Source organism: Nerophis ophidion, linkage group LG18 (assembly GCF_033978795.1).
Source record: "Nerophis ophidion isolate RoL-2023_Sa linkage group LG18, RoL_Noph_v1.0, whole genome shotgun sequence".
Classification (NCBI taxonomy): Eukaryota; Metazoa; Chordata; class Actinopteri; order Syngnathiformes; family Syngnathidae; genus Nerophis; species Nerophis ophidion.
The window spans coordinates 26963770-26982555 of NC_084628.1; the positions used below are offsets into that span (position 1 = coordinate 26963770).

An 18786-nucleotide genomic window follows, 5' to 3' on the forward strand; every position below is an offset into this window, starting at 1 on the left:
CCCGGGAAATTTACAATTGTAATTTAGTAAACTAAAAAGGCCGTATTGGCATGTGTTGCAATGTTAATATTTCATCATTGATATATAAACTATCAGACTGCCTGGTGGGTAGTAGTGGGTTTCAGTAGGCCTTTAAGTCGGGGTCCACGTTAATCAATTCATGATAAAAATGTATAAATTAGATTTTTTCATTTTTACTTGAAAAAAGTTGTCTTAATCGAAGAAAATAGTTGTTGTTTATACTCGCAGATCGTTGGACGTGAATAAAAACATTTTTGTGTGTTTGGCATTTGTCATTTCACTCCATACTTTTGTGTCCCTTGATGTGTTTACCAAGCCAAAGAATGATAACAGTGCCTCTTGTCATTGTCCCCGCCCCCAAACGCCAGTCATTGGCTACCCGCGGCTGCCAATCTAGGTGGGCGTGGCCTGCCGCCAAAGGCTGGTTCCAGTAAAAGTCCTTCCACGCTGACAACACTCAGTCAACAGGCGACGCCGCGCACTTAAACGACCTTTTTTTATTTTTTAAACCCTACGCCTTTTTTTTCGCCTTTACAGGTTTAACTTCGCGAATCCGTTTGGGATGTGACGTCCAAAGAGGACTTTCTTGCGCCCAGGCGGAGCCCCGCGTTTCCAGGACATTTCTTTATTTCTTTTTTTCCGGAACAGCGAACTTTTTTTTTTACCGCCACATTTCACACATGACTTTGTAACAACTGGCAACATTTCCTACATGACTTTGTAACACTTGGCAAAATTTCGTACATGACATTGTAACACCTCGCAAGCATTTTTTTTTACCGCTACATTTCGCACATGACATTGTTACACCTGGCAACATTTTGTACATGACATTGTAACACCTGACAACGTTTCGCACATGACATCGTAACACCTGGCAACGTTTCGTACATGTCATTGTAACACCTGGCAACATCACCTGTCGACCATGGCGGAAGCGGCCCAGCAGCCACACCTGGTGGAGATTGACCCGGACTTCGAGCCCCTGGCCCGGCCCCGGTCGTGCACTTGGCCCCTGCCCCGGCCGGAGTTCACCAACCCGGGCGACTCCAACACCTCCTCGCCGGTGCCGTCCGTCAAACAGGAGCCGGCCGGCAACGTGGAGTTCATCAACAACCTCAGCCTCCTGGAGGAACGCGAGGAGAAGCCGGTGCTCCTGTGCACCGACTTCCAGTGTCGGGAGACGACGTGCGTCCACCGGCATCAGCAGCTCCAGCAGCAGCAGCAGCAGCAGCAGCAGCAGCAGCAGCAGCAGCAGCAGGTGCCCCTGCTCTCCTCGCCGGCCGCCTCGTCTTCCTCCGCGGCCGCTGCCCAGAGGAAGAGCAGCTCCTCCCGGCGAAACGCGTGGGGGAATATGTCCTATGCCGACCTCATCACCAAAGCTATCGAGAGTTCCCCGGAGAACCGCCTGACTCTGTCCCAGATCTACGACTGGATGGTGAAGAGCGTGCCTTATTTCAAAGACAAGGGGGACAGCAACAGCTCTGCCGGGTGGAAGGTAGGCGCTGGTTTTCTCTTTTGGTGGGTCTGACACGCTGGGAATAGGTCACTTTGTTGTGGACTTTCTTCAACAAAGTTGTTTTTTTGGAAGGACTTGATTTGTCTCTTCTTTTTCTCAATCTAAGATGGAATTTAAAGACTGAATATTTATTATATAAATGTATGTATGTATATATGCATATATATGTACAGTATGTATGTATGTATAAATGTGTGCATGTATATACATATGCATATGTATATATATGTTACACACCGTATACATGTATGAATGTATACATGTATGTGTATATATGTATACATATGTATGTATGTATGTATATATTACTGTATGCATGTATGTATATGTCTCATGTGTATATACATGTATGTATGTATGTATATATGTACAGTATGTATGTCTGATTGTATGTATATATGTATATTTTTATATGTATGTATACGTATGTATATACTGTATGTATATATGTGTATATATATGTGTATACATATATATGTATGTATGTATGTGTTTATATGTATGTATGTATGTATGTACATATATATGTATGTATGTATGTACATATATATGTATGTATGTATGTGCACATATGTATGTATATACATATATATATATATATATATATATATATATATATATATGCATGTATGTATCTATGTATATATGAATATATGTATACATGTACATATGTATGTATAAATATACACATATATATGTACATATATGTATATACATGTGTATATATGTATATGTATGTATGTATATATACATATATGTGTTTGTATGTGTATATATATACAGTATATATATTTATATATGTATATATTTGTATAAATAAATAAATATATATATATATATACATATATATATATATATATATATATATATATATATATATATATATATACATATATATATACATATATGTATACACACATATATGTACATATGTGTTCAAGTTAAAAAAAAATAAAATGTTTATCCCGAGTCTTCTAGTGGAGTTCAGAATAGAGATGTGACTTTCACGAACGAGTCGAGTGTTTTGAACTGCTTTTTAAAGTGAATCACAAGAGCCTATAAAGCCCTCTAAAAACTTCCATAAATGTTTTATATGGACGCTGTAAATATATATTTAATCTATATAACATGTAATATTTACATATTTTAAGCATACGGCGGCACATTAATTTCAACAAAGCATCACAATGTTCACTTTTTCCTTAAACAACAATAGCACTTCTAATCATAGCAGACTTGATGAGAGACAACAAAGACTACTTTGGGACAAATGAGGATCCAGAAACTTATATTTTTGAGCCTGAAAATAAGGAGGATGACCTACAAGTTTTAGAAGCTGTGTGCTAAACACATGCAACTTTAGTGAAACACTAAGCATCATTTAGCAGTATTGCTCTGTGCTAAACAATATATACAAATCTTGTTTCCATATGAGTTGGGAAATTGTGTTAGATGTAATTATAAACGGAATACAATGATTTCCAAATCATTTTCAACCCATATTCAGTTGAATATGCTGCAAAGACAACATATTTGACGTTCAAACTGATAAACTTTTTTTTTTTTTTTTTTTAATAATTGTTAACTTTAGAATTTGATGGCAGCAACACGTGACAAAGAAGTTGGGAAAGGTGGCAATAAATACTGATAAAGTTGAGAAATGCTCATCTAACAATTATATTGAACATCCCACAGGTGTGCAGACTAATTGGGAACAGTTGGGTGCCATGATTGGGTATAAAAGCAGCTCCCATGAAATGCTAAGTAATTCACAAACAAGGATGGGGTGAGGGTCACCACTTTGTAAGCAAATTGTTGAACAGTTTTAGAACAACATTTCTCAACGACCTATTGCAAGGAATTTAGGGATTTTACCATCTACGGTCCGTAAAATCATCAAAAAGTTCAGAGAATCTGGAGAAATTACTGCACGTAAGCGATGATATTACGGACTTTTGATCCCTCAGGCGGGACTGCATCAAAAACCGACATCAATGTGTAAAGGATACCACCACATGGGCTCAGAAACACTTCATAAAACCACTGTCAGTAACTACAGTTGGTCGCTACATCTGTAAGTGCAAGTTAAAACTCTACCATGCAAAGCCAAACCCATTTATCAACGATATCCTGAAACGCTGCCGGCTTGGCTGTGCCCGAGCTCACCTAAGATGGACTGATGCAAAGTGGAAAGGTGTTCTGTGGTCTGACGAGTCCACATTTCAAATTATATCTGGAAACAGAGGACGTGGTGTCCTCCAGAACAAAGAGGAAAATAACCATTCGGATTGTTATAGGCGCAAAGTTGAAAAGCCAGCATCTGTGATGGTATGGGGGTGAAATTAGTGCCCAAGCCATGGATAACTTACACATCTGTGAAGGCCCCATTAATGCTGAAAGGTCCATACAGGTTTTGGAGCAACATATGTTGTCATCCAAGCAACGTTATCATGGACGCCCCTGCTTGTTTCAGCAAGACAAGTGTTAAAACAGCGTGGCTTCGTAAAAAAGGAGTGCGGGTACTTTCCTGGCCCGCCTGCAGTCCAGACCTGTCTCCCTTCGAAAATGTGTGGCGCATTGTGAAGCGTAAAATACGAAAGCGGAGACCCCGGACTGTTGAACGACTGAAGCTATACATAAAACAAGAATGGGAAATATTTCCACTTTCAAAGCTTCCACAATTAGTTTCCTCAGTTCCCAAACGTTTATTGATTGTTGTTAAAAGAAAAGGTGATGTAATACAGTGGTGAACATGTCCTTTCCCAATTACTTTGGCACGTGTTGCAGCCATGAAATTCTTAGTTAATTATTATTAGCAAAAAAAAATAAAGTTTATGAGTTTGAACATCAAATACCTTGTCTTTGTAGTGCATTCAATTGAATATGGGTTGAAAATGATTTGCAAATCATTGTATTCCGTTTATATTTACATGCAACACAATTTCCCAACTCATATGGAAACAGGGTTTGTACAAACATAATAAAACAATCACCTACTGTACACCTACTGTAAATGAATGGGATGTTTAAACCTTCCTGTCTAGATGAAAAAGTAACTGTAATCCTTGAGAAGGGTTGAACAAATGTGCCTCAAATTAGCATTTTTTATGTAGTTATCGCCGAGTTGGATGTCAAAGTTGACCAACTTGTGGGTTTATGTCCACAACCTTCTACTATCCAGGTGAGAGGCCATATTAATAATATAGATGTAACTTTCACCAGCTCAGAGGCGATGCAGCGGCTCAATATGCATAAAGAAACAACGCTTTCGAAGGATCGATGTTCCTTTTCGAATTATTTTACATTTACACCTCTTCCTTCGTGTAGGTTTTTAATAGAAACATAAAACCAACATTAAAAAAGTAAAACGTCCATTGTGTATTTTGCACCAATAAAATAGAAGATTTAGTGTTAACAATACACAAAATGAACGCAATACGCATATAGAAAGTAAACAACATCCACAGCACAGACTTAAACCTGAGGTGTAGCGTTATCCCCCTCTACTGGTCAAATTCGGCGCTGCAAGTATTAAATGAGCTTGGATCGCCAGAAAATTACTCGGACAAAACCACGGATACTAAAGACAGCACAAAGTCAGCGATTTCAACACATATCAAACAAAATTTGTTTATGCACAATATCTGTTTACAAAGATCTGACCAAGTTTTGTGATGTTTGGATTTCAGTGTCCGTCGTTTAAAATGTCCAAAACAAAAAACATTGACTGGGGCACTTACTCGGGGCAGAACATTCATACTTTTTTGTCCCGTCACTGCTAAAAGTAAGATTTTCGCAATTCATTTTGACTTTTTTCATTGTCGATAGTGCCATTTTTTTGGAGCAGTCTTCTACTCCTCACCCCACTGCTGTGTGACACATATACCTCGCTTTAGCCCCCTGCCGGGTGGCGAGAATGTTACACACATGATGAACCCTAGTCTGAATGGTTGGCAGGATGTTCGGCAGGCCAAACGTAAAGCTTCAACCAGCCATATTGTACTGAGCAACCAGGACAAAGTACAAACCCCGTTTCCATATAAGTTGGGAAATTGTGTTAGATGTAAATATAAACGGAATACAATGATTTGCAAATCCTTTTCAACCCGTATTCAATTGAATGCACTACAAAGACAAAATATTTGATGTTGAAACTCATAAACTTTTTTTTTTTTTTTGCAAATAATAATTAACTTAGAATTTCATGGCTGCAACACGTGCCAAAGTAGTTTGGAAAGGACATGTTCACCACTGTGTTACATCACCTTTTCTTTTAACAACACTCAATAATCGTTTGGGTACTGAGGGAACTAATTGTTGAAGCTTTGAAAGTGGAATTCTTTCCCATTTTGTTTTATGTAGAGCTTCAGTCGTTCAACAGTCCGGGGTCTCCGCTGTCGTATTTTACGTTTCATAATGCGCCACACGTTTTCGATGAGGGACAGGTCTGGACTGCAGGCGGGCCAGGAAAGTACCCGCATTCTTTTTTTATGAAGCCACGCTGTTGTAACACTTGTCTTGCTGAAATAAGCTGGGGCATCCATGATAACGTTGCTTGGATGACAACATATGTTGCTCCAAAACCTGTATGGACCTTTCAGCATTAATGGTGTCTTCACAGATGTGTGTTACCCATGCCTTGGGCACTAATACACCCCCATACCATCACAGATGCTGGCTTTTCAACTTTGCGCCTATAACAATCCGAATGGTTATTTTCCTCTTTGTTCTGGAGGACACCACGTCCTCTATTTCCAAATATAATTTGAAATGTGGACTCGTCAGACCACAGAACACCTTTCCACTTTGCATCAGTCCATCTTAGGTGAGCTCGGGCACAGCCAAGCCGGCGGCGTTTCAGAATGTTGTTGATAAATGGGTTTGGCTTTGCATAGTAGAGTTTTAACTTGCACTTACAGATGTAGCGACCAACTGTAGTTACTGACAGTGGTTTTATGAAGTGTTCCTGAGCCCATGTGGTGATATCCTTTACACACTGATGTCGGTTTTTGATGCAGTACAGCCTGATCAAAAGTCCATAATATCATCGCTTACGTGAAGTGAAGTGAATTATATTTATATAGCGCTTTTCTCAGGTGACTCAAAGCGCTTTACATAGTGAAACCCAATATCTAAGTTACATTTAAACCAGTGTGGGTGGCACTGGGAGCAGGTGGGTAAAGTGTCTAGCCCAAGGACACAACAGCAGTAACTAGGATGGCGGAAGCGGGAATCGAACCTGCAACCCTCAAGTTGCTGGCACGGCCACTCTACCAACCGAGCTATACCGCCCCGTGCAGTGATTACTCCAGATTCTCTGAATTTTTGTTTGATTTTACGGACCGTAGATGGTAACATCCCTAAATTCCTTGCAATAGCTCGTTGAGAACTGCTGTTCTAAAACTGTTCAACAATTTGCTTACAAAGTGATGACCCTCACCCCATCCTTGTTTGTGAATTACTTAGCATTTCATGGAAGCTGCTTTTATACCCAATCATGGCACCCACCTGTTCCCAATTAGTCTGCACACCTGTGGGATGTTCAATATAAGTGTTCGGTGAACATTCCTCAACTTTATCAGTATTTATTGCCACCTTTCCCAACTTCTTTGTCACGTGTTGCTGCCATCAAATTCTAAAGTTAATGATTATTTGCAAAAAAAAAATGTTTATCAGTTTGAACATCAAATATGTTGTCTTTGTAGCATATTCAACTGAATATGGGTTGAAAATGATTTGCAAATCATTGTATTCCATTTATATTTACATCTAACACAATTTCCCAACTCATATGGAAACGGGGTTTGTATTACGTATCGTAGTAAGTTATTTTTCCAGCTTCACGTTTGTCGTATTTCACTTTTGACGCCTTTCTCTGGGGGCATCTTAAACCAAAATGCATCCAAGTTTATTCTTCCCACTGATTTGAGGCCTGATAAGGTTTGGTGACGGGCCACACGAGTTCACACATGAGGCCTTTCAGTTTTTCAAAAGTTCAAAGAGATCCTCTGTTGCGTAAGGCGCGCACGTCACCGTTGTTTGTCCCTGGCGGGCTTCGTGCACGGTCTCCCCAAACCTTTGTCCTGCCTCCTCTTCTCGCTCCCCAGACCGTGACAGTCATCTGACTTCTCCCCGCCGTGTGTGATTTGCGGCGTACGCTGACTCAACGGCGCTGGCGTTCTGGCAGCGCACGCGATGGAAACACAGGATTTAAGCTAATTCATGCAAAGTGAATGACGCCGGATGAAATGGAACCGGTGAGCTAAGGCTGCATGGCCCAAAACATGACACCAGAGGGGCGTAACACTTTCGATGTGGCGTGACGGGCAGATTAAGTGATGGAAATCTTTTCTCGCGCCGCAAAATGCAAGATTCATCACGACCTCCCCTCTGGCGGAAGTTGAAAGTGGCCTCGTCTGTGACATACTTGCCAACCCTCCCGATTTTACCGGGTGACTCCCGAATATCAGTGCCCCTCTCGAAAATCTCTCGGGGCAAACATTCTCCGGAATTTCTCCCGATTTCCACTCGGACAACAACATTGGGGGCGTGCCTTAAAGGCACTGCTTTTAGCATCTTTTATAACCTGTCGTCACGTCCGCTTTTCCTCCATACAATCAGCGTGCTACTTGAACAAAAGCCATACAGGTCACACTGAGGGTGGCCGTCTACACAACTGTTACAATTATGCGCCACACTGTGAACCCACACCCAACAACAATGACAAACACATTTCGGGAGAACATCCGCACCCTAACTGAACATAAACACAACAGAACAAATACCCAGAACCCCTTGCAGCACTAACTCTTCCGGAACGCTACAATCTATACCCCCCGCTATCACTAAACCCTGACCCTCCCAACCCGCCCACCTCAAACCCAAATCTCCCGAATTAGTCTGTGATGTCTGGCCGAGAGTCCTTGAAAGGGAACTTTTTTATGCATTCTAAGTTGTAAATAACTGCTAGCAAAAGTCAGCTAACAATGGAGGTAATTAGAGTCACTCTATTCCGCCGATAAAGCGCTCTAAAAAACATCCAAACACCTCCATCAAAGTGTAACATAACACTCTAAGTATATATGTAATGTAGTAACATTCATAATAACATGTAATATATACACAACGGAAGTATATGTTTAATGTAGTAACATTTATAATAACGTGTAATATATACACAATGTAAGTATATATGTAATGTAGTAACATTAGATTAGATAGTACTTTATTTATTCCGTCAGGAGAGTTCCTTCAGGAAAATTGAAATTTTCAGCACAATCCCATTCAAGATTAGACAAACATTACAGGGAGACAGAACAGGATCGCTGACGGGTCTGCCGGCTTCCAGCGCCCCTTACAAAAAAGATGAGATACAGGTAAACAGGGGGGGGGGGAATGGGAGAAAAAAATAGAAGTTTAAAATAAAATAAAAAAATCAGTCTTAGCCTGGGCCCTGAAGAGGGGGTGCAGACTGAGGCCAAGGGAAAAAAACAACAACTCATAGCCATAGAACACATCCCTCTTACATGTGTGTAAGAGGGAAACATCAAACATCAAAGAACACAAAGGACAGACATTAAAGACATTAAAGCAGCAGATACAACCAGAAACTCCTCATACAGCTATGAATAAAAAGTAAAAGAAACATATCCACTGTGGTGGCCTCTGCGGTGTTCCACGCCATCGTCCGCTGGGGTGGAGGGAGCATGGCCAGAGACAGGAGCAGACCCAACAAAGCAACCAAGACAGCCGACTCCACTCTCGGCCAGTGTCCAGTCCGCATGGATGAGCGAGGATACGTCCAAGGTGACTGAGGTGTCCGACACCTGCTCACCCAGCCAAGACACCGCGAAGACTCTCCGTCCCAGCGCTCATTGTTAGCTCCGCAGCCCTGTCCCCTCATCCGCATCTCCTCCGGTCCCTCCAAACCGACTCCGGTGTGGCAAAGACCCTGCAGCTGGCCTCCATGGCCAAAAGGCTCCCGGGAGGCAGATCCAGAAGTCCACAAAAAAAGCACCACAGAGGTCACGAAAGTGCCACCCCTTGTCACACAGTCCCAAAGCGTCCCGGACCAAAAGGCAAGAAAATATAATAACACATGAAAACAAGAGGGAAACACAAAAGGATGATACAAGAGCACAGAGCTCCTGCCAACAGCAGCCACTACAGCAGCGCCATCTTGGAAACATTCATAATAACATGTAATATATACACGATGTAAGTATATATTTAATGTAGTAACATTAATAATAACATGTAATATATACACAATGTAAGTATATATGTAATGTAGTAACATTTAATATTTACATGATGTAAGTATATATGTAATGTTGTAACATTCAGAATAACATGTAATATATACATAATGTAAGTCTATATGTAATGTAGTAACATTTAATATTTACATGATGTAAGTATATATGTAATGTTGTAACATTCAGAATAACATGTAATATATACATAATGTAAGTATAAATGTAATGTAGTAACATTTAATATTTACATGATGTAAGTATATATGTAATGTATTAACATTCAGAATAACATGTAATATATACGTAAGTCTATATGTAATGTAGTAACAACATGTCATCGGCGGTCACTCGAAATGAGTATGACGATCCTCCGGGTAGGGGGGTATCCCTTTATGGAGGATGCCTGTGCGTGACTTTGTTTACCGTGGGGAGACTGGTGCACAGACAGTCACCACACAATCCTTGACAGATCCGGGTCAGGGTCCAGTGGGAGGGAGTCCAAGACGACTGGGGACCCTTTTCTGCTGCAGCCTTCATCGGGTTATAGGGTTAGCAATCATCCTCCGCCTGTTCCACCGTTGAGGTCTTGGGTTGTTATATCTCCATAACTGGGCCCACATGGATGTGAGGGTGCCTTCTTCCGTCATTGCAGCCGTTGTGGTAGTACTTACAATACCGTCTTCCGCCTGCTCCGCCATTGAGGTCTTCACCGTATCCCTGGCTAGGGGGCAGTCTGGTACTAAGCCTTTGCCAAGGGCCACCTGGGGTACCAGTAGTAAAGGGGTTAACCTCCTCGTGCCCCAAGACCCCAATAGAGGAGCCTCCACTGCTGGATGCACTTTAACGTCATGCCCAGGACAACATGTAATATATACATGATGTAAGTAGATATGTAATGTAGTGACATTCATAACAACTTGTAATATTTCCTTATTTTAATCATTTTAAGCATACGGTGGCATATCAATGTTCACATTTCTCTTCAACAAGAACACTACTAATCATGGCAGACTTCATTAGAGACAACAAAAATGTTTTTCCTTTATTCCGCATTCTAAATCGTAAATAAACACTAGCAAAAGTCAGCTAACAATGGATCTCATGGGAATCGCTGTATTCCGCCTATAAAGCACTCTAAAAACATCCATCAATGTTTTATTTACATGCTGTAAGTATATATGTAATGTAGTAACATTTATATAACATGTAATATTTCTGTATTTTTCATATTTTAGGCCTACATCGGCGCATTAATTTCAACAACGCATCACAATGTTCACTTTTACTTTCACTAACAACTCAACTAATCATGGCAGACTTCATTAGAGACAACAAAGACTACTTTGGGACAAATGGTAACTACAAACTTTTATTTTTGAGCCTGAAAATACAGAGAATGACCTACAAGCTTTAGGAGCTGATGCAGCTTTAGTGAAACACTAAGCATCATGTAGCAGAACTGCTAAGTGCTAAACAAGATGTACAAACTATCAACATAATAAAACAATCACTTACTGTACAATGTCTTCTCTCACTGAGATAAAGACTGATGGGATGTTTATATTTTCCCCTTCATAATCCGTATGTGGGTAAAAAAAAAAAAAATTGACGCAAACAAGAAAATGAGCATACTTTTGGTGTCGTTTTCGCCAAGTTGGATGTGGAACTGGACCATCTTGTTATTGTATGTCCACAACCTTCTTTTATCCAGGTGAGGGCAGGATTTATAATCTAGAATGAACACAATATGTCAATATAGCAGTATAAACTAGTCAGCTGATCAATGCACCGCAAAGAGTAGTTCCTCAGTGTTAGCGCTTTTAACAACAATATCGCTAACACTTGGTTAGTATGATTCCCGAGCGCAGCCACCGCTGCTGCTCACTGTCCCCCTCACCTCTCTGGTAATTTGTGACTATCAGTCGTACTTATTATTATTATTCAGGTCACAACTTGTAAATGGAGTATTGTTTGCGCTTTTTGGATGTTTTTAGAGGGCGCAATAGTGTATTCCCATTAGCTGCATGGTTAGCCACCTCTTACTTGTCTGATTTTAAAAATTAGATTGCATAAAAAAACAAAACTTGTGTTCTTATATAAGGATTGTGAATGATTGGCAAAATTCCCCAACAAATAGTGCAGTTCCCCTTTAATGAGGCGGGCAGTGCTTCTTCAAAGGCAGCCGGAGTGCACACACGCTGTTCACCCGTTTGACCTCCATGTTGACAAAAGCTTAAAAGTAACGTCGAGCCGTCGCATTGGGTCCCGTCAATCAGATTAGAGGGGGGGCGAAATCCTTAAAGCAGGTTTCGAGCGATAATTGAGTTCAGAGCTCCTGGAAAACCTGACGGTAACAAAGTGTTGTGGGTGTGAACGTGCAGTTGTTGACCATTGCATGGGCTTGATATGATATGTTGTGATTGTACACGGCAATACCACTGTTGTTGTGAGTACAGGATCGGGTTTTGCTGTGATTCCCACACACAGTGTGAGGTGGGATGAGTCACCCGTGGGACCTTTGACCCCACCTGCTCAAACATCTTGGTGAAAAACATCAATTGGGTTATTTGTCGAACACGAAAATCATCACTGAATGTTTGTTACACTCTTTGGAGGAAGGGTGTCTCTATCACATATTGATATCGCTCGGATATCAGCAAAAAAACAATGTGAGGGCTTGCGTGTAAATTTGTTTGATGTCATCTGCGATACAAGCGGTCCTGCAGCCTGTTTACTTGCTTGTAGAGATGTCCGATAATGGCTATTTTGCCGATATCCCGATATTGTCCAACTCTTAATTATCGATATACAGTCGTGGAATTAACACATTATTATGCCTACTTTTATTGTGATGCCCCGCTGGATGCATTAAACAATGTAACAAGGTTTTCCAAAATAAATCAACTCAAGTTAATGAAAAAAAATGCCAACAAGGCACTGCCATATTTATTATTGAAGTCACAAAGTGCATAATTTTTTTAACATGCCTCAAAACAGCAGCTTGGAGTTTGGGACATGCTCTCCCTGAGAGACAATGATGAGATAGAGGTGGGCGGGGTTTTGGGGTGAATATTGTAGCATCCTGGAAGAGTCAGTGCTGCAAGGGGTTCTGGGTATTTGTTCTGTTGTGTTGCGGTGTGGATGTTCTCCCGAAATGTGTTTGTCATTCTTGTCTGGTGTGGGTTCACAATGTGGCGCATATTTGTAACAGTGTTAAAGTTGTTTATATGGCCACCTTCAGTGTGACCTTTATGGCTGTTGACCAAGTATGAAAAGCATTCACTTGTGTGTGTGTGAAAAGCCGTAGATGTTATGTGGTTGGGCCGGCACTTCTTGACTGCACTTAAATGTAGAATATATGTATAATGTATTTATACTATTCATATAGTATATATTATACATATAATATATTATATATATTATATTATTTATTATTATTATTGTCTATTTTGTCAGCAAACTGTGGTGCTGAATTTCCCCCAGGGATCAATGAAGTACTTTGCAGTCTATTCTATCTATTCAGGGATTATTGGCGCTCTGTACTTCTCTCTATGTCCGTGTACCACTCGGTACAGCGGCGTTTTAAAAAGTCACACATTTTACTTTTTGAAACCGATACCGACAATTTCCGATATTACATTTTAAAGCATTTATCGGCCGATATTTTCGGCTGTCCGACATTATCGGACATCTCTACTTGCGTGTGATATCATGTGCGATACAAGTAGTTCTGCAGCGTGTTTATTTGCGTGCGATATGTGCGATACAAGCAGTCCTGCAGGCTGTTTACTTGTGTGTGATATCATGTGCGATACAAGCAGTTCTGCAGCGTGTTTACTTGCGTACGATATGTGCGATACAAGCAGTCCTGCAGCGTGTTTAATTGTGTGTGATATAATGTGTAATACAAGCAGTCTTGAAGCATGTTTACCTACGTGTGATATCAGGTGCGATACAAGCAGTCCTACAGCGTGTTTACGTGCGTGCGATATGTGCGATACAAGCAGTCCTGCAGCGTGTTTACTCGCGTGCTATATGTGCGATACAAGCATTCCTGCAGCATGTTTACCTGCGTGTGATATCAGGTGCGATACAAGCAGTCCTGCAGCGTGTTTACTTGTGTGTGATATGTGTGATACAAGCAGTCCTGAAGCGTGTTTCCCTGCGTGTGACATCAGGTGCGATACAAGCAGTCCTGCAACATGCTTATTTTTGTGTAATATCATGTGGGATACAATCACCCCTGCAATGTATTTACTTGTATGTGATACCAAGTGCGAAACAAGCAATCCTGCAGCGTTTTTACTTGTGTGTGATAGCATCTGCTCCAAAGTTTCACACCCCTATTAAAATGGTATTTTTGATACATTTGAAGCATCAGTCTGGCGTCACTTTGTTTTGTTGTCATTTGGCACATTCCCGAAAACTAGGAATACAACTCTGGCGGTCGCAATGTGAGGGCTCCTCTATGCACGCAACACTTATTATCATGGGCTCTCCGCCCGTCTGCCCCGCCCCACTGGGGTGGGCTTGGGGCAGGGGTGTAGGAGCGAGTGAAAGTGTGGGAAAGCAGCGTGCCATTCACAGCGGCGAGGGGGGTGTCTCCCACCCCTCCACACAGGGGGCCGATCACACATTGTCTGCTCAGTTTACTGACGGAGGAGATGGAGCGATCACGTCTGGCCTGCAGAGTGACACAGTGATGGAACTTTTGTGTTTATGGCCGACCATTTGTCAGCATTCTTTTATTGGGACGTCTTGTCCGATTTCGGCTGCACTGAAACTTGAGGCCCCTTTGAAGTTAACACTTTTTAACCCAAGGTCCCTGTCATACAAGTGTAATAAAAATCTACGGTACCAAAATGTATTTCGATTTTTGGTACTTTTCTAAATAAAGGGGACTACAAAAATGTCATTATTGGCTTTATTTTAACAAATAAATACATAAATAAATAAAAATGTTTGTATTATTGCAATTTTGTGAATTTTTTATTAAAATACTGAACATACAAGACAACTCGTCTTTTAGTAGTTAGTAAACAAACAAAGACTCCTAATTAGTCAGCTGACATATGTAGTATCATATTGTGTCATTTATCATTCTATTATTTTGTCAACATTTTTTTATCTATTTGTTCATTTCCTGCTTATTTCCTGTTTTAACATGTTCTATTGACACTTCTGTTCAAATGTAATAATCACTTATTCTTCTCTTCTTTGATACTTAATGTTAAAGTTAAAGTACCAATGATTGTCACACACACACTAGGTGTGGCAACATTATTCTCTGCATTTGACCCATCATCCTTGATCACCTCCTGAGAGGTGAGGGGAGCAGTGGGCAGCATCGGTGGCCGCGCCCGGGAATCATTTTTGGTGATTTAAAGGCCTACTGAAATTACATTTTCTTATTCAAACGGGGATAGTAGGTCTATTCTATGTGTCATACTTGATCATTTCACGATATTGCCATATTTTTGCTGAAAGGATTTAGTAGAGAAGATCAACGATATAGTTTGCAACTTTTGGTCGCTAATAAAGTTTTGCCTGTACTGGAAGTAGCAGACGATGTGCGCGTGGGCGGTTGTGGAGCTCCTCACATCTGACCATTGTTTACAATCATGGCCACCAGCAGCCAGAGCGATTCGGACCGAGAAAGCGACAATTTCCCCATCAATTTGAGCGAGGATGAAAGATTCGTGGATGAGGAAATTTAGAGTGAAGGACTAGAAAGAAAAAAAGGCGATTGCAGTGGGAGCGATTCAGATGTTATTAGACATATTTACTAGGATCATTCTGGAAAATCCCTTATCTGCCTATTGTGTTGCTAGTGTTTTAGTGAGATTAAATAGTACCTGAATGTCAGAGGGGTGTGGCCACGGGTGTGATGACGCCAGAGTCTCTGAGGGAAGTCGCGGCAGCTGCAGCACGACGGAAACTCCGCTGATGTCTCCGGTAAGAGGCGACTTATTACATTACCACAATTTTCTCACCGAAAATTGTCGGTTGACATGTAGTCGAGATCCATGTTTTCTTGACCGCTCTGATCCATAGTAAAGCTTCATCTTGGGGAATTTTTAAACAAGGAAACACTGGCTGTGTTTGTGTTGCTAAAGCCGGCCGCAATACACCGCTTCCCACCCACAGCTTTCTTCTTTGACGTCTCCATTATTAATTGAAGAAATTGCAAAAGATTTAGCAACACAGACGTCCAGAATACTGTGGAATTATGCGATTAAAGTAGACTACTTATAGCTTGGATCAGGCTGGAAAATAATGTCCGCTACAACCGGTGACGTCAAAAGCACGTGTCATCATTCCGCGACGTTCCTAACACGACACTTCGCGGGAAATTTAAAATTGCAATTTAGTAAACTAAAAAGGCCATATTGGCATGTGTTGCAATGTTAATATTTCATCATTGATGTATAAACTATCAGACTGAGTGGTCGGTAGTAGTGGGTTTCAATAGGCCTTTAACCCCCAATTCCAACCCTTGATGCTGAGTGCCAAGCAGAGAGGTATTGGGTCCCATTTTTATAGTCTTTGGTATGACTCAGCCAGGGTTTGAACAAACTACCGATCTTAGGGTGGACACTCTAACCACTAGGCCACCTACATAAGTCTCATGTACTTGGTATCGTTACAATCAACATCTGTTTAGATCCACCTTTTTGTTTACATTGAGGAGTGCTAGCTTCCTGTTAACGGTGTGTAGTAAAGTGAAGTGAAGTGAATTATATTTATATAGCACTTTTTCTCTATTGACTCAAAGCGCTTTTACATAGTGAAACCCAATATCTAAGTTACACTTAAACCAGTGTGGGTGGCACTGGGAGCAGGTGGGTAAAATGTCTTGCCCATGGACACAACGGCAGTGACTAGGATGGCGGAAGCGGGGATCTAACCTGGAACCCTCAAGTTGCTGGCACGGCCACTCTACCAACCGAGCTATAGTGAAGCATGTTAAGCTATTCCTTGTCCTGCAGGGATGATACTTGTGATGAATGTACTTAATTTGTCGTCATGGAGGCGAGGATTAGCGATTTAGAAGTAGCTAAAACACTGCGGAGGGACGTTAGCCGCTAGCTAGCTAACCATGTCTTAAACTTCAGTGTTTATGCTTCACATTTATTGCTAGTTTTTAAGCCAAAATGTGTCTATTCTGCCTCATGTGTCGCCACACTGTTTCTGCTTGTAAGTACTCCGTGCGTGTGCGTTGCCTAACATGCTCCTTTGCTCGTAAAACCAGCAATGTTAAAACTTGACGACGGCGCACTGTCATGCAAGTAAAAAAATAAATAAAAATACCGGTATTTTTGAGAGGCAGTATAGTACCGTTTTTATTCATTAGTATCGTGGTACTTTTTTTTTTATTACCGGTATACCGTACAGCCCTACATACATGTATAGTTGTTTTCCACTTAGACATTGTCAAATGCGTCAACAACTTTTAAACCTGCATCGAAATAACAATTTTTTAAAAATGAATCGTGATTGTTATTTAAAACGATTCTTAATCGATTAAAAAAAACAAACAAAAAAAACCTTGATTTAAAATGTTTTTTTTTCTTTTTTTTTTACCACTTAGATAAATCATATTGTTGATCATATGCTTAGAAAAGAGAAGTGTTGTATACTTCTCTTAATCCCTTGTTTGTATTTGACTTTAACAAATGTTTGGGTAGAATTTTATTAAACAAAACTAAAGAAAACTAAACATGTATCAGAACGTTTTTTTTTTTTTATGGAGGAATGTCGACAATCATAGAACTGTTTGAATCGAGTAACTATTTTGAATTGAATCGTCATTTGATTTTGATTTTCCTGAAGGAATCAATAAAGTACTATCTATCTACCCCAATAATTTAATCGTGTGGTGCCCAAAGATTCACATTTTTAATGCGTTGTTTGTCCCGAGAACCCCTGATTTCCTTCAATCGGAAAAACACAAGATATACAAAAAAGCGACGTGACCTCGAGATGCAGAGACGGCAGGTGAAAATTCCTTTTACTAGGGAAAACAGGGGAGTACCAGCGTGGTCAAGACAATGGGGGGAAAAATACAAGTAAAAAGCAGATCTCTAAAGCAAAAGAATACCGTAAATTCCAGACTATAATCCCCTATTATTTTCCTACACATTGAACCCCGCGGCTTACAAAACGGCACAGCTAATTTATGTTTTTTTCTTTGGCTATAATGCAAATAGTTAAATGAATAATAAAAATTAGCAAGTACACTAAATAGGTGTGCTATGGCGCCATTATTTGGACACTGCAGGTGCTGCAGCTCCCCTCTGTTTAGGCTGAGCTTCCAACCGGGTTGTCTTTTAACCGTCCATTGCGTTTCTACTCTTTATTTATTGCTCTAAGCAACGTTTGTAGGTTTTACAATATACTAAAACAATTTATACTCACTAAATTGTCCCATGTGTGATGTCTGTGGGAGTGATTTCATGCATATTTGTACACGGTATTATAATGTAATAAAGCTAGAATTATTAGCACTTGCTAATATGCTGACACTTTACAAGTTTCTTTACAATGTCATTATTTTTGTTTTGTTTCAGTTTTAGCTTGATTACATTACGATAGCATGTACCAATGTGCCTGAAAACGCTCCTACTGACATCACACATGGGACGCTTTAGTAAGAAAGAATTGTTGTAGTTATATTGTAAAACTTACAGACCCTCCTTGGAGTGATGAATGAAGAATCCACACGAGTAGAATCGCTACACACAGCTGGAAGAAAGAACAGCACTTCTACCTCCGGTTGAAAGGACTATATAGCAGACTATATAGGGCGGTATAGCTCGGTTGGTAGAGCGGCCGTGCCAGCAACTTGAGGGTTCCAGGTCCGAGCCCTGCTTCCACCATCCTAGTCACTGCCGTTGTGCCCTTGGAGAAGACACTTTAGCCACCTGCTCCCAGTGCCACCCACACTGGTTTAAATGTAACTTAGATATTGGGTTTCACTATGTAAAA

At 40.6% G+C, this 18786-nt stretch overlaps 1 protein-coding gene across 1 annotated transcript in view; it reads left to right on the plus strand.

The window, feature by feature from the left end:
• Positions 1 to 445: 445 nt before the first annotated feature.
• Positions 446 to 18786, plus strand: part of foxo1a (forkhead box O1 a) — an 87302-nt gene continuing 68961 nt past the window's right edge. Inside the window, exon 1 of the mRNA XM_061877873.1 lies at positions 446 to 1519. Coding sequence (XP_061733857.1) covers positions 950 to 1519 — 570 coding nt within the window. The 5' untranslated portion in view covers positions 446 to 949. The remainder of the gene's footprint in view (positions 1520 to 18786) is intronic.